The sequence below is a fragment of the Pithys albifrons genome, chromosome 1 (assembly GCF_047495875.1).
Source record: "Pithys albifrons albifrons isolate INPA30051 chromosome 1, PitAlb_v1, whole genome shotgun sequence".
Taxonomy (NCBI): domain Eukaryota; kingdom Metazoa; phylum Chordata; class Aves; order Passeriformes; family Thamnophilidae; genus Pithys; species Pithys albifrons.
The window spans coordinates 55,718,969-55,734,493 of record NC_092458.1 but is presented as its reverse complement, the minus strand read 5'-3'; the positions used below and the strand labels follow the sequence as shown (position 1 = coordinate 55,734,493).

Here is a 15,525-nt window from a genome sequence, read left to right as displayed (position 1 = left end):
AGCAATGTAAAAGAACTGGAAATTCAAGTCTAGCTGACTAATACCAGCCTGCTCCAGAGGGTTTTGACTGTTCATATTGCTGACAGCTGACAGCAAATGAGAGGCAAACAACAGAAACGTTGCCTAATCTACACTATATTCATACAGATTCTTTTAAGAGACTGCAAAGGTAAGACCCTTTACATTTCTCAGCCTGGCAGTTGCCGAATGCAGCCTTGAATGTGTACATTGCCAACAAGAGTAAAGTTCCAAACAGAGTCTGTGTCTGTGTTTTTGGGAAAGGGGAGGCTTTAGCAAGTTCTGTGTGGATTAATTTGTGCCTCTTTCCAGTTGGTGCACATCAGTTAAATTCATATTTCTGAAACTGCTCAAATATTCAAGCGTAGAAATGCAAATCACGTAGCATTTCTATGGCCATATCAGAGAGTAATTTTGAACTTTTCTCAGTGTTTTTGTTTGTTGTGCTTGACAGACTAGTTGGAAAAGTTTTAAAACAAATTATTTGCAAAAGGAAATGCACAGAATGCTAAAAATCTGTGTTGCAGAAGTTGTAATTGGGTTTTTACTGAGCTGGGTCCTGTAGCAACTTCTGCAGAATGCTGAAAAAGTCCTGTGGGAGTTTATCTCACTGATATAGAATTACTGACACTTGGCTGGAAGAGGTTTTCTGGAATAAGAAACTTTCAACTTGAACCTGATCTCTGCTGGCTGTTTTTTTCATTTTTGCTTTCCCCTTTAATGTATATATTTTGTGTGCATTTATATTGCAGCTAAAAAAAAAAGGTAGTAAGTGGTTTTGGCCATCCACTTTTCTTCGGTAAACTTAACTTTTACCTGCAGATGATTAAAAATAATGACTGAGTTACTAATTTATGGGCAAAGTAGTTGTTAGAGAACAATTGACAGTTTTATGTCAGTATTGGGTACAGACTGGCAGCTGGTAATTTGTGAAGTTTGGCTCTTAGCCAAAGCAATTATATTTAGTTTCCCTGATCCGTCTTCCTCTCACTGCCACTGAGCATATATATGCTTGTGTTAAAACAGCAAAACCTTTCAGGGTCAAACAGTTTCTCCCACTCCTACACCTCTTTTATAAGTTTCCTCATACCCTGTTTTAGCTGTCTTGGAGCTCAGCCCTTCATCTCTCTCTGTACTGAGTCCCTTTTCCTTTGAAATCAGTGAGATTTGACTTATCTGCAGCTTTATTGTTATAATTGCATATAGGATTGTGATCTTACTGCTCCATAAAGGCTGCTATTAAAGGCCAGAAACCACTTAAGGGTGCCTTTTAAAACATTTATTCTGTGTCACTGGACTAATTAGTTTGGTTTGCAGAAATTTCTGAACCAGATGTAGTGTCTTTTTTTAAAACACTTTTTGAGATTTTGTGCAGTATAAAAAATAGTAAGAGATATTTGACACTAATGTTAATTTGGTTATCTTATTTTGAGACATAAAACGACTCCCAGCTCTGCAAATTTACTATTGGATAAAATAACATATACTAATTGTTGCAGGAGAGGAAGTAATGAGACAGCTTTTGTTTTCCTTTCTCTCCATATCAGTATCACTTATCTTTTCATGAGCTCGACTAAGTGGACACTTGGAGTGTCATATCAAAATTGTAGTCCATTTATTCTGATTTTCAAATGTTTAATATATTATTTTTTTCTGGTGGAGAATATATGACTCCAGAAGTCAGCAGTTACCAGGAAAAAATTGACAGCAAAATCCTGCATTTAGAGATGTATGATTGCAGTCTGCATTACTGAAGGTTTGTCGTGTGTTATGACAGCTCTTTTTCATTGTTTAAAAAGAAATCCTTATGTAATGGGGCTGGTTTGTTCTAATTACATCGAGATGTTTTTAAAACATTTTACAGTTTTCCTAAGCTTTTCTGTCATGTCCGTAGCAAGGAATTTGAGGAAGTACTTTTAGGCTGATGCATTTTTAATTGCTTTCCTTTCATCTTTTCAAAACTAGTTGCTTCTCAACTTAATTGAATGTCTCTTTGTTCTCATTTTATCATTTTGGAAATATGAGCACCTGATTTTTTCCATCTCTTTACCAATAGTGATGAATTATCTACAAAATCAGATTAAAAGGACAGACCAAGTTAGTGACTGCCCAGAGTTTTGGACCAGCAAACCTCACTCCCCAACTTTTTCATTTACTGGACATCAGCATGCACATGCACCATGATGCAGTAGGAAGAGGAGAAGCTGGTCTTTGCTAAATCTCATGTTTTCATCTGGTTGTTGGATCCCTATTGCATTGCTAAACAAGGCCATGCTTTCAGAAATACTCTTCATAACAAAACCTGATGGTTGTGAGGATAAGTGACCTTTAGATAGCCCTACACGGGGAAGTTCTTAGAAAGACTGGCAGCCATGCTGTTGGTAACCAGGAAGCTTCATGTGATGGTGTGCCTGTGGCCTGTGTTTTTCAGGTGATGAAGGCCTGGCTTGCATGCACACCTCTGCCTTTTTTGGCAATAATGACAGAGATGTTATCCCTCCAGGACCAAGATGCTGCTGCCCTGAGATGTTAGTGCTCCTGTGTTCCCTGGGCTGGCAGACTGACTGCTGAATTCTCGCAGGCTTGGCAGACTCTGCCAGCTCCCTGTCCACTGCCCAGGGGACACTGCCCTTTGTAGAGGTGGCCCAGTTCATCTTGTTTGTTTGGCTTTCAGTGGATAAGGGGAAGTTCAGAGTAAATACTTTCTCAGCACTTTATGTGCTCACTTTATGTGAGATTCAGGGTTGAGGGTGTTCATTTCACTTCTTTTATATTGACTGAATTGTGTGTCAATTTTTGTTTTTTATGCTTGTTTATATTTAACAGATGAATCCTCTTATTCTCTGTCCTCCTTGCTGTATATGTACTGAGAGCCTGTGGTGACACAGGCTGGTTTCCATCCGGGATGCAAAACAGGGGCTTATTGATACCGATGATTTCTTTGTCCTTAATGAAAGCTCAGCAAAGGTCACTGTGTTGGCTTTATTACATGAGCTGCCATGTGCACAGTTTGCCCTAGGCAGCATGGATGCTCTCAGAAGATTTGAGTCTGTTCCTTACATTGTTTCTTTCCTTCCTTGGTGCTACTGCCTTACCATGTTGTTTTTCTATCTCCTTTGATTTATGCGAGGAGTTGAAATACTGAGCCTTCAGAAACTTATTGTGCCAAGTGACATATATTAACTTCTTGGTCTTGTTTGCCATTTTGGCAGCTGCAGGTGACCTGGGTCTAGGGACATGGTTCAAAGCTCCTGTCCTGTGCAATTTTGTAATATTACTGAATAGGAATAATTAATCTATGAAGAATGGCACAGTAGACTATATTGTTAACATTTTTGCATACTGTGGACTATACATAAAGACCACTGTGGGTTTGGGATTTGTGTATTGCAATATCATTTACCTTTGCCCCTCTATTTAAGAAAACTTGATTCTATGATGATACTTGTGCAGTATCTTCGAGAGTTGCAACTCTGCATGGGTGGACTGACTCTGGGTTGATCCATTCTTAACCTTCACTGGTAGAATGGAGTTAGAAACTTGAGTCAGATGGTGTGGTTGCAATCCATGGGTTTGTCTGATCTCACCTGAGATGGTTTTCAGTCCTGTTCAAAATTTCCAGGTGATGTCTTAAATCCCCCCTTTCCTCTCATTCACTCACCTCTTCTTCCTGCCTCCGAGATGGTGTTGAGAAGGGAGTTCAGCTTTGCATTTCTGTTAAATCACAACTTTGGCATTTCTAGGCTAGGCAGGACTGTCTTAGGAAATCAATGGGAAATTCCAGTCTCAAGTCATTTATCCTTGTGCTGAATGAGTTGAGTTGTTTCATCAGTAAGTCAGGATTCAGATCTGCATTTGAATCTTTAGGCAGCTAAGCTGGTTCTTATTTTAAATGTACAAATGATCTTACTAATCTTATGAAAAAGGCAGTGGAGGATGATTACAGTCATCTTTAGTAACCTTAAATGTGGGACTGGAGCTTGCTGGAGAAATCTTTCAGCTCAGCCAGGATGCTCTTAGTACCAAGATTTGAGCCTTCCAAGTTCATAGCTGAGATTCTTCAGCAAATATTTGGGTCTGTGCCTGGTACTTTGTGGTGTGCTACACCTGCTCCAGTGCAGTGCCCTTATGTTATGTCAGTGTTCTGCATACAGTGGTTGAATGCTGAGGTAGTATGGGCTGTACTGGCTCGTATTTTCACAGTGGTAGTAGGGGCTGTATTGGCTCAGGAGTTGACAGAGAAATTGTGACTTTGTTACTTCCAAGCTGGAGCCCAGTTGCAGTATTGCAGCTTCACTGTTCTGACCAAAATGTTGGTTCTGGAAGCATTTCTTATAAGCTTTGCTGAAGTGGCTCAACAGGGCTAGGATGAAGTGCAGGGTATACATGGTGAAGAGTGATGGGAAAAATGTTATGATGTCCAGCTGGAAGGAATCCCACCATGTATGTTCTGGGATACCAGAATAGCATGTACCAAGGGTTAAATGGTCTGAAAGTATTTTTTGGCAGACTGGCTGTTTCTAGATATTGAAATCAGTGGATGACAGGAATTTCCAGATGACAGGATTGCAATAATTTATTTTTGAGTTCAGTTTTAAGGATTAAGCAAAATTGAGATGTTTGTTTATATTGTTGTGTCTTAATACTGCTTTTTATAATGTATTTGTGCAACAGTTAGTAAAAATGAAAGCAAAAATCTTATTTCCTCTGTAGTTCTGAAATTTTGATGTAAATTTTATGGTAATATATACTGTGTTCCCTTTCTCCTAGGATTATTTGTATGTAGTCAAGCTTATTGTACATGTGAATACAATTTACACATTTTATGCTGTTTGCAAATAACGTATTTTCCGCTCACAGATGTATGTAAAATCAGACAGGGAGATAAGTGGCATTATTTAGCAAAAACAATAGTCATGTTTGTGTTAGCCTATAGACAGCAGGACCCTGTGATACTTGGAATAATGAAAGCACAGTTTATAAAAATAGATGTGGAGGAAAATATAACTGGTTTAGAATTCTGCTGGCTTCTGTGAAAAGCTGCTCTTGTTTTCTGTATGGCAGAGAAAGTGATATGGGTTAAAGGAAAGCACTTCTGCATTATTTTGCTGTACCATTGTTGCCCAATAGGTCATTTGCTGTTACTATGTTACCTCTACAGAAGTAATGAAAAATATCCTGCAAATAGTAATAGTTTGAGTCCCTAACCGTTATAAGGTTAGATATAAAAGCTCACTAAACCTGTTCAATCACTTATTTTTGGCTTCAGTACTAATGTTGTGGTTAGATATTTCTTTTCGTGTAAGAAGAATGTATCATTCAACTTCATATTTACAGAGTCCTTGGTGGGTTTGGGGAGGGGGTGTAGAGGAGAAGAAACATTCTTACATCACTGCTTCACTGCGGGGCAGAATTCCTAAAACAGCTTGTGAATGCCTGTTCCTGCAGTGCTATCAGGTGATTAAAGTGTGCCTGGTTTAAGTAGTGTTTGTGTGGATCAAGTGCATTGTGCTGCTGCAGTCTCTTAAGTGGTACTAAATCATGATAATTAGTTTTGCACTGAAGGCTATATTATTTCATTTTTAAAATAAAATGTAAGAAAATATTTCTTTATAGTTCTTCGTGAGTTTCTGCCACAGCTTTTGGGTCTTATGCATTTAGTGTGCATCTTGGTGTTGTTGTATCTACTGTAAAATACTAATATTTTAAAGAATAATGAATAACCTGACACTAATGAAAGACAATGTCAATTCTCGCTGCACACGGAGAACTTCTAAAGCCTGTCTTAGCAGGGCTTCATCTCCAATTTCCCTTCTACTTCATGAGCTTGCTAGACAGGCTGTGTCTAACTTGTAATTTATTCTGATTTTACGTTGATGCTTTAGTTTTTCCTGACCTTAGAAAGTTCTTGGATCTTAAGAACTTGCGTTCCTTGATCATGCATGTGGCTTCAGTTAGTGTAATGATAATGGTTGTAAGTCCTTGCAGTACAGTGTTCTGGCTCTGGTTGCCCTGGACAATTGGCTAAACACCCACTTCAAAGTAAGACTCCATTTGGAAATGGAGAAGGTTCTTGTATTTGCCTTGTGATCCTTTAGAGTGAAGTTGCTCTTCACTGATTGGAGGGAATGACTTAAAATATTACTTAATCTTATTAGAGAATTTATTTCTAAGCAGTAATCAAAATAGAAGTACTTCAATAAATTTCCATACCTGTTCTCTCTTTTGAAAGAGCTGTTATGTCCCTGTTGCCATAGATTGATCCGTTTCAATCACTCTCTTAGGAAATATTAAACTGTGCATGACATAGTTATGTACTTTATTTTCAGGCTGGTATACAGGATGGTGGGAGTCTGGGATGGGCCAAGTTGGGCTTAGTCCCACTGTGCTGGCAATGTGTGTCTAACTTCCTAACTATCCTTATCTTCTAGAAGGCAAGGCCAAATAATTACATTTGGAGAAATCACCCAAGATTACATGGTTGCATGTAATGCTTTCAGTGCCATAAGTATGGAGAAAGTCATGTTAAATATTCAAGTCAACTAGCAAAATGGCAAGGGCTGAGGTTGAGTAGTCATGGTTCCTACAGCACACCCTTCTCTGTTCAAGCATGTAGCTCTCATTAAAGCAAATAGTCTCTAGTTAGGGTTGTAGCTACTCTTGTGAACCTTTTAATAGTTAATTAGAGCAGGCTTTCCAAGTTGGGGAGGTTCTCCTGTTTTCTTCTTGGATTTTCTGATTTCTTAGAAGGGTAGGATCTAGTTACTTAAACACTTGAATGCTCTGCCATCACTACTTAGGAATTTGGGAATATGACAATGTATATAGGAAAAACAGCTGTTACATTTCCTAGAGTGAAGGAGTATGAGTCTGTGACATGTTCCTCCCTAATTAAATTGCTTGGCACTGGGGAGAGGAAGATTCCCGTCATTTTTTGAGTTTCAGCCTACTGCAAAACCAAGGCCAAGTTAAAACTCCTGTACAAAGGTGGATGCTGATCCTTACTGGCAGCACTGAAATTGCCCAGAGGCTTTCCTGGGAGTCTCACTCTGAATGGTTATGTGCTAGATAGTCCTCTGCCCCTTATCCTTCTGTCACAGCAGCCCTTAATCAAAGGCAGTTTAAAGAATTTTGCTCAAAATCCTAGAAACCCCATATTTGTTTCCTTTGGAATACATGGATTGAAATTCCTAGGCACCAACATACTGTCTTAGGTTCCAAATTTTAGACACCTGTTCCTGTTACTCTTTTGCAATGGTAGGTTATTTGTTCATGTACGGGTCACCCTCGTTGTATGCAAAGATCACTTTTTGCGCTGGCCTTTTCCCCAGGAGTGGTGCAGCACAGCCCCTAGGGGAGCTTTGTAAACCGTGTTTACCTTTGGCACTGATGAGTAAGTGAAAACTGGGAGCTGTAGGCACGCATCCCTTCACTGAAGCTGTTTACATTATGTAGTTTGGGAATTTTTTTTTTTCTTTGCACTGTGCAGTTTTTTTGCCAGTTCTAATTTGCCATGACGTGGTCAGTGCTGTTTCCTTCCGGCGGCTTCTGAGCCTGTGGTAGAGATAAGGGTACATTTACAGCGCATTTTTAACGTAGAGCTGAAGATCTGCTTCTTGTAGGAACCTGGGGACTCTTTGTATTGTAAAAAGAATTCAAGTACTGGTTTTGTCATTCTCACACTGAGATTCAAGACCTAGAGCATTTTACTTGCAAAATAACAACTTTACTAAATTTGAACTGTGTGTGAAGAAGAAAGGTGATAGATATACTTGAGATATCCCACAGCCTAGTAGATCAGTCTGGGGTTTGTATTTTTACTTTGAGTAAACTGTAAAGATGAGCGTTACTAATGAATGTGAAAATTGCATATATGAATCAAATGAAAACATGGATTTTCTTTTTGTTAATGTTTGTAAATTTTCCTTAGTCTTGTATTGAAACACTTTGAAACTGATGTCTTACTTCCTGAACCAGTTTTGTTTCAGGAATGAAAATTTGTTTCAGGGAATGAAAATTCACATATGCTAATCAGTAAAAGTAATACCTTTTCACAAAGTGTCTGACTTCCTTGGACTTAGAACAGTTTAATTGCTTTATTGCAACTTTACTATTTCAGATAGGTAAAGTAATATGTTTTAACGATAATTTTTTTTTTCTCTACAGTGATAAAGGCTATCAAGGTGGGAAGAACAACTCGGGAAAGGATTTACCTTGGTTTGTTTCCCTTCGAAAAGAGAAGCCCAGGAACACTGATGGTCTAAGAAATACAAACACTGACACTCAAGTGATTTTGTGATTTCTGCTCAACTGGACCTTGGTGACGCTCTCCAGTCTTTTGCATTCGAGACCATTTCCCTTTGTATGTGGAGCTGAGACCTGGGAATGCGTTATTATGGCAGCAGTTGTACAGCAGAATGAGCTCGTGTTTGAATTTGCCAGCAACGTCATGGAGGATGAGCAGCAGGTATGGGACGGTGTAAGAAACCATATTTGTTCAAGTCGGTGCTTAAGAGTATTATTAAACATGAGGAAAAAGTGTGGTGTAAAACACAAAAAGGAAAGAAACATTGAGGTCATTATTGTTGCAGCAGAATCTTTGTGCTGTTTCGAAAGCTTCCTGTTGCTTCCTGTAACTTGCATGGGCAAAACAGAAGTTGGTTGAAATGTTATAACTTCTGCAGTACTGCAGAGACATGCTGGTCCAAAAATGTTTTTCCTGTTTTACTGATTTGAGCCAATAGAATCCATGCATGTGTGATGTAGAATTCTCCAAATTCTGATATTTTACAGTAGTGTCAAGTTCTCCAGTATGCTTGAATAAAATTCTGAATAAAAGTAATCATCACACTGCAGATGTCTGGAAGGGACAGTATGTACCTGCTTGCTGTTATTTACAGATTGATTTCCAAATTATCTTATTGCATGCCAGCTATTCAGAAATAAACTTGAATGTAATTTAAATTGTTTTCTTTCACACTGCAGGGAAAACTTGCCTGTTTCTGCCCAAGTAGGCTCTCAGTTAGATGTTGATTATTTAAACTACATCCTGTAAGTTCTGAAGCTTCTGTGTAGCATTCCTGTTGTAAAACTCATGTGGCTCCTTTATAGCTGGTGGTTAATAGAAGATTTTGCAATTATCAGCAAGAAATTAGGTGTCTGGGTACTGTGGAGAAACAGTTCTTAAATGGCTGAAAAGTGCCATGACAAACTGTTCCTGTTTTTGTTAATGTGAAAAGCATTTATTTTCCTCTCTCTAAAAAAAATACTTCTGGCTTTATAATGTTGTTTCTGTTTCTCTTTATGGCCTAATATCTGGCTGGGTCAGTGGCCTGTTGCTGCTGTTGGAGTCATGCGATCATTTCAGTGAACTGAGTGTCGTCTCTCTAAAGTGCTAACTCAGTTTTGGGTGGAATTAGTAATGTAACTTCCTTCCCTGTATTTTTCCAGAGCTTGTGGTAGCCTGGGGATTTAGATATGGGAATTGCACAAGCATAGTTGAAAACGAGCCTTTCTTATTAGCTCTGTTGGTTGTTCATTGCTGGCTTTACTTTACAAGCCAATGGGAGAGGGGAGATTTGGGATGGGAAGGGCTACTCAGTGTGGTTCCTTGAAGGCATAGTGTGAGCAGACATGGTTTTGTTCAGTTTAGCTGTGCATTCTGCCTCTTGCAATTTCTTCAGGTGTTTACCTGAAAAACTTGAAAAATACTAAAGAGCACTCACAGGATGGTAAAACCTCCCTAAACAGAGCTTTCTCCAGCTTCAGAACAAACTCAGTCATAATGTTTATCTCATAACTCTACTAAAGTCTGCTCCAGATGAAGCCCAATGCAAGAAGGCATCCTGTAGCATACCCTAAAGGTGATGAAATCAAAGACCATGAGTGCATGGCAGAAAGTCCATTGCTGCAAACTGTCAGATGTAAGCTCCTCTTAAATCACTGGGTTGACTTAATTCAGACATCAAAGATGCAGGTAGGTCAGCTAGCTGGCTGCATGAAGGAAGGTCTTGAATAGTCAGTTGTAGAAGAGGAGTCCTGCAAAGACTGCAGGAGTAAAGACTCTGCAGGAGTAAAGACCTGGGAGGCTGGAGCACTGTTGTTTGGGAAAGGATTCGTAGTGCCACATTAGCCCAAAAAGACTGCTTCTTGCTTGTATTGATTGGTCTGCTTCTTACCACTTAGGAGCTAAGTGTTACTCCTAGTTTTTAAATTCTGGGTAGATTAGGTGTATTTAAAGATGGGTAACACAATTTTTGTGTTTTGCAAAAAATGTAGCTCTGGAAGCGCTCTCTGTTGGGCAAAAGGTTTTTTTGGTTTGGTTTGGTTTTTTGGTTTTTTTTTTTTTTTTGATCTTCATCAGTATACAAAAGGTGACATTTATATAGAGGTGTTATTTAACTGATCTTTGGATAATTATTTTTGTGATGCTCCCACAAGCTGTCATTGCAAGGACTTTGGAACTTTTCTTTTCAACAAGGCTTTGCCTGAAGCTCTGTTGTGCCAAGAGCTATTGGGACATGGAACAGCTGCAGGGAGAGGTTCAGGGTCTAAATGGCAGCTATGCTCAGTATTTCAGGGAAGTCATAATTCATAGCTATTTTGTTTAATTTTTTTAAGTCTTGGTTAAACAACCGTAAATTATGAACAGTCCATTTGCAAATGTAAGCATTCAGCATTCAGTGACAATGCCAATGGGAGGGGCTCAATCACAAGGACCTATGTGAACGGGAAAGTCTTGCTCTTATCGGCTTTATCCTTTGCAGTTTAGAAAAGAATGATTTTTTGGGTTTTTTTTTTTCTTCTTGGAGGGTTCATTTATCACATAGTGGATGTATGGTGGGGAAGAAATGGAAAGAAAATATCCTTGTATTTTGAGATGAGAACAAGTGGCTTGTGCTAAGGCTACTGATAACCTATCTGGCTTCTGCTACATGCCAAAGATCTGCTTAAAATAAAGGGTTTGCTTTCCCCCCCCACTCCTTTCTGTGTTTTTGTTTCGTTGTTTTGGGTTTTGGTTGTTTGTTGTTTGTGGGGTTATTGTTTGTTTGTTTTCCTTTACTTTGGGGTTTATTTATGTTTAGAGAATGGGATAGAGGGAGAAGCTGCACGGATAAAACTGCACAGGAGCTCATACAGGCTTTGGCTGAGTCAGTGCCGCTGCCCAAACCTGCTTCTCTTCCTGTCTGCAGCTTCTTCTCTCAGTGTCTTTTCATTTAGTCCTTTGTGAACTTACAGCTACTGTGCTATTTGATCAGGGCATTCTTAATTTAACAACTTGGATAAAAGCAGCCACAGGAGCTAGATCCATCCTAGGAAGCTTTAAATGGTGCCAGGGACAAGCTGAATCATTACAGCTGTTAAGTTGGTAATATGGTTCCCAGAATGATGCTCTATGTCAGGAGGTGCTCTCTCAAGTGGCTCTGATGTGTGTAGTAACCTGTGCCTGAAGACCCTTTCTGTATCTCTGAGAGATGCTTCTCTATCCTTTCTTCTGAGGAAGAGGGGTCCAAGCCCTTAGATTGGGCCATGACTTATCTACTATTGTCTCATGCCTTGGTTTGCTCTTCCACATTCCCTGATGTTGCCCTAGGCTTTTTGAAATATTAAGTCACCTGGTCAAGACCAATGTCTTCGGTTTTTTTGCTATTTCCAGCTTCTGCAGAAAGTTTCCCCCATTATCCACTTGCAGTTTTATGAAGACTTTAAGAAAAAATTGTGAAATCTGTAATGAGGTTGTTTCTTTTTTAATATATTACCATCTGTATTCTGAATCTGGATTCTGTTGTTCCATTAAAAAGACAGATGTTTTCCCCCTGAGATTTCTTTCTTTTTTTCCCCCCCATGTAGCTTTTCTCTTATCTATTGCATGCATTTCTTTCCACCCGTCTCTCACTTGCACAAAATTTATTCCACACCGGTTAGAAGCGAGTCACCATGTTCCTAGGGCAAGTTATTTTCCTTAGAAGACTTAGAGTGTGAGAAGACAGTACCTTCAGAGCAGAAGAAATCCCCTTCCTCATTTTCCATTTCCACAACCAGGGTAGTGTTTTGATCTTCTGTCAGTTGGTGATAGCTGATGAGACAATTCTCAGTGAAAAAAAGGAACACCTTGTCAGCATGTCAAACATGCTAGAAGAATTTGAGAGCAGGAACAAAGATTGCTGTCTTTGGCCCCTGGAGGAAGACGGGGTTCAGTTTTTGGGGGGTTATGGAGCATGACCAATGTTTTCAGAGACCTGCTCATGGGACATTCCATGGACTTCAGCATCTGTATGAAGCTTTGCACTCCTCTGAATTGTTAAAAGTTGGTCTACAGGGTGGGTTTGTAGATAAACTACAGCGAGGAATTTGGTGTCTAAGATTTGGAAGAGTTTCAGCAGTAGCTCCACTCTGTTATGTATCCAGACATGGGAGATGGGTTGAAGTCAAGTCAAAACTTTGTGGAGCTAGGGTGTCATATTTTAATTGTATTTTGCATGAGATGAAGCAGCAGAAGTAGGCAAAAGGAAAAAATACAGAAACGGGTCTTTTATGGATCTCTTGAAAATCATTGCTGATTTATCCCCTTTAATTTCAGACTCTTTTAAACTTTGGCATAGTTTGCACTCTTCCTTTAGATTAGTGCATGCAGAACCACCTTTGTGTTAGAAGTAAAATATTTTGTGATCTTGCTATTAGAGAGGTAACTTACTTTGTTGAAATTGAGTGACTACCTTCTGGTTCGTAATTTCGTGCTCTCCCTATGTGTACTTCCCATTCCATCCTAGCTTCAAAGGGAGCCATAGTAAACAGGACTCTTCTGCAGTTGCAAATGTGTACAAGGTTATTTTTGTGTGTTACAAAAACAGCTACAGGAAGGCTTAGCTTGGCTCTGAACTGGGATTCAGGCACTTCCAGTGAAGTCCTGAGGTGAGATTTTACCTCTCAACAGTCATATGTACTTCTGCATACATTGGTGATAGCTTTTAAAACTGAACAAAATGCTTGTTAATGAAATCATAAGCAATTACAAATATTGTACGAAAAAGTTGTGACCACTTCCACAAAAATGCATTTCAAATTAGATTTGTTTGCAGTTCTGTGAATGCTCTTCTCAATAATAGCATATCAGAATTTGTTCAGGTTTTCCTGTTTCAAAACCATGGCGGAAAAGAAAGTCCATATATTGTGTATGTATGGCCAGACTTTGTGAATGAAGATTTGGGAAGTGCCTGCGCAGTGGATTTTTAGGTGAGGCACAGTGTGCACAGAACTGGCTCCACCGTTTAACTCCTGAGGTCCATCTGCCACAGCCGAGCGAGCTTGGACAGTGACAGTGAAGTCCTCGGGACTGTCACAGCACCCGGTACTAACCGGGGCTGACCCTGCTGAGCTTCCGAGATGTGACGGGATGGGATGGCAGGGAGGCACTGAACTGCCAGGGGACGGTCCCACTGAGACTTGAACTCAGGTCCTTGGGATTCAGAGTCCAGAGTGCTCTCCTTTACACATACTTACATACATACATATATTGTACCATTGTAAGGTATGAGTTGGAAGTAGGTGTAACAAGAGTTGTAAAATAAAAGGCCACAAGAAGTGATATTTAATTCTTCCAGATCAAAACTGTGATTAATTTAAAGAAAATGACATTTAAAGTGTATTGCCATGAGTGAATGCTTCTGTGTTCATGTCCAGTCTCTCAGAAGTGTATTGTGTGAGCAGGTGCCTTGGATAGTCTGGCACCGAGTTCAAGCAGAAAGGTATTCCCCACCATAGGGGTATGTCTGCCTGCAGACAGACAGTGACCATGGTGGAATATGTGTATGATGGTTGTTTCTCGACACAGTGAAAATACAGTTTAATCTTGCAGAGCAGAGCACATCTCATCATATGGATCAAACCAGCTGCTACTGAAATGCGTGAATGTTCCGTACCACAGGAAACATTTCGGTCAACCATGAAGCGTCTTTCAGAAACACATGGAAGTTTGGGATTTTGCAATTAGGTTTCACAGCAAAGTGACAAATAGGGTGTAATATAAATAGGACTTTGAGAAACTGAGCTGAAACCATTTGACAATCAGTTGGCTTTATCTGTGTTTCATTTGTTATTCTGGAACAATTTTTTACAACTTGTCCTCTGTGAGGCCAAGTCAGCGGCGTGAGCATCAGTCATTAGAGAAGGATGGTGCTGAGCCAGAGTAGTTGTTTTGTTCTAAAGAAGTTAAAGTGAGGCTTATCCTGAGCACAAGCAACTTGATATGCTGCTGCAGATGCTGCAGCTAGTGAGCTGATGCAATGGTGGAGGGAGGGAGAAAGGAGCACTTCGCTTTGAAGACGTGGCAGGGAGGAAGCTGGCCTTTTGCTGATGAGTGTGTGGGACACAGTTGCCTGCATCAGAAATGAACATCCAAATGCCTCTCCTCTTTTGTAGTCAAAGCAGAGAAATAAGTGGTTTTAGGGCGTGACTGATCCTGCTGTAGCACAGGAGCCTAACACGGGGCATGGAAATTGTACCCCAGAAATACTATTTCTGTCTATGGGCTTTGAAGGATACCTGGGATCCCTGGTTCATGTTGAAGTGTCTGTACCACTGCTAGTTTGGTGAGATGAACTTCACCCTTAGTGCCTATAAACTAGAGCAGGATGAGAAGACTCAACTGCTCTTACTTGCATCTTCCCTACCTAAACTCCATAGTTTTTACCTGCTCACCAGAATACTGAACAGGTACTTGCAAAGCATGTGCTCTTCTTGCTTGCAGGTGACTGGAGTCTGAGTGGGTAGCTGTATGTAATCTTTTTTACATTTTTCTTTAAATGTGGTTGCATATGGCTGTACAATAGATGTAACTTACATCCCAAAATTAAGTACTGTGGCATATTACTGAAACTGAGGTATTTAACTTACTTTTAGAACATCAATTGTATCTCAGTAAGGAGGCTGTTATGGACCATCTTCCTTGTAGCTTATGAAACATATTGTTAAAAGTAAAACTTTTTTTAATGCATACAGCTTTTTATTTCTCTTCTGTCTTTACAGGGCTTTATCCTTTTTTATTGATGTGGCTTTTATTTAATCTGATCTATTTGTTTATTCTTGTCTGGAAGCAAATAGGATCAAGGATGTTTCAGTCAGTAAACAAATAGGATACAGAATGTGAACATGACTCTTTCCCAGGAACAGCAGGGACCTCTTGGCCACCAATGATTTCTGGTTCCTCAGCACTGGCATGATGCAGCATTAGTTAGAGGTCTGGGGTAGAAGCTGGCCCATTGCTTGACGCAATATTCGCCTATCATCTGGCACCACGATTGCACAAGAGAGCTTTAACTGGTCTGCACTTTGTTCGTTTTTATTGATCTCCTACAACATTGCTCTCTTTTGAAGCTTATGTTTAATAGATTTGGTTGGTTATTTGTTGGATTTTTTTTTAAATTTTGGTTTTGTTGGGGCTTTTTTGTTTAGCAGATGTCCATGATAGAAGCCCATTAAAATTCTAGATTTGTTTCTTAGTTCTTCCTT

General features: G+C 39.6%; 1 protein-coding gene across 5 annotated transcripts in view; it reads left to right on the top strand.

The window, feature by feature from the left end:
* The window catches only part of ELF1 (E74 like ETS transcription factor 1), an 83,313-nt gene that overhangs the window by 35,998 nt on the left and 31,790 nt on the right, over positions 1–15,525 (top strand). For 3 of the 5 annotated variants that reach the window (XM_071550412.1, XM_071550402.1, XM_071550430.1), the window contains exon 2: positions 8,185–8,485. In XM_071550412.1, the coding sequence (XP_071406513.1) occupies positions 8,414–8,485 (72 nt within the window). In that variant the 5' untranslated portion in view covers positions 8,185–8,413. Of the gene's footprint in view, positions 1–110; positions 170–7,707; positions 7,826–8,184; positions 8,486–15,525 lie in introns of those variants that run through there. The other 2 variants (XM_071550439.1, XM_071550422.1) reach the window with 2 other exon arrangements.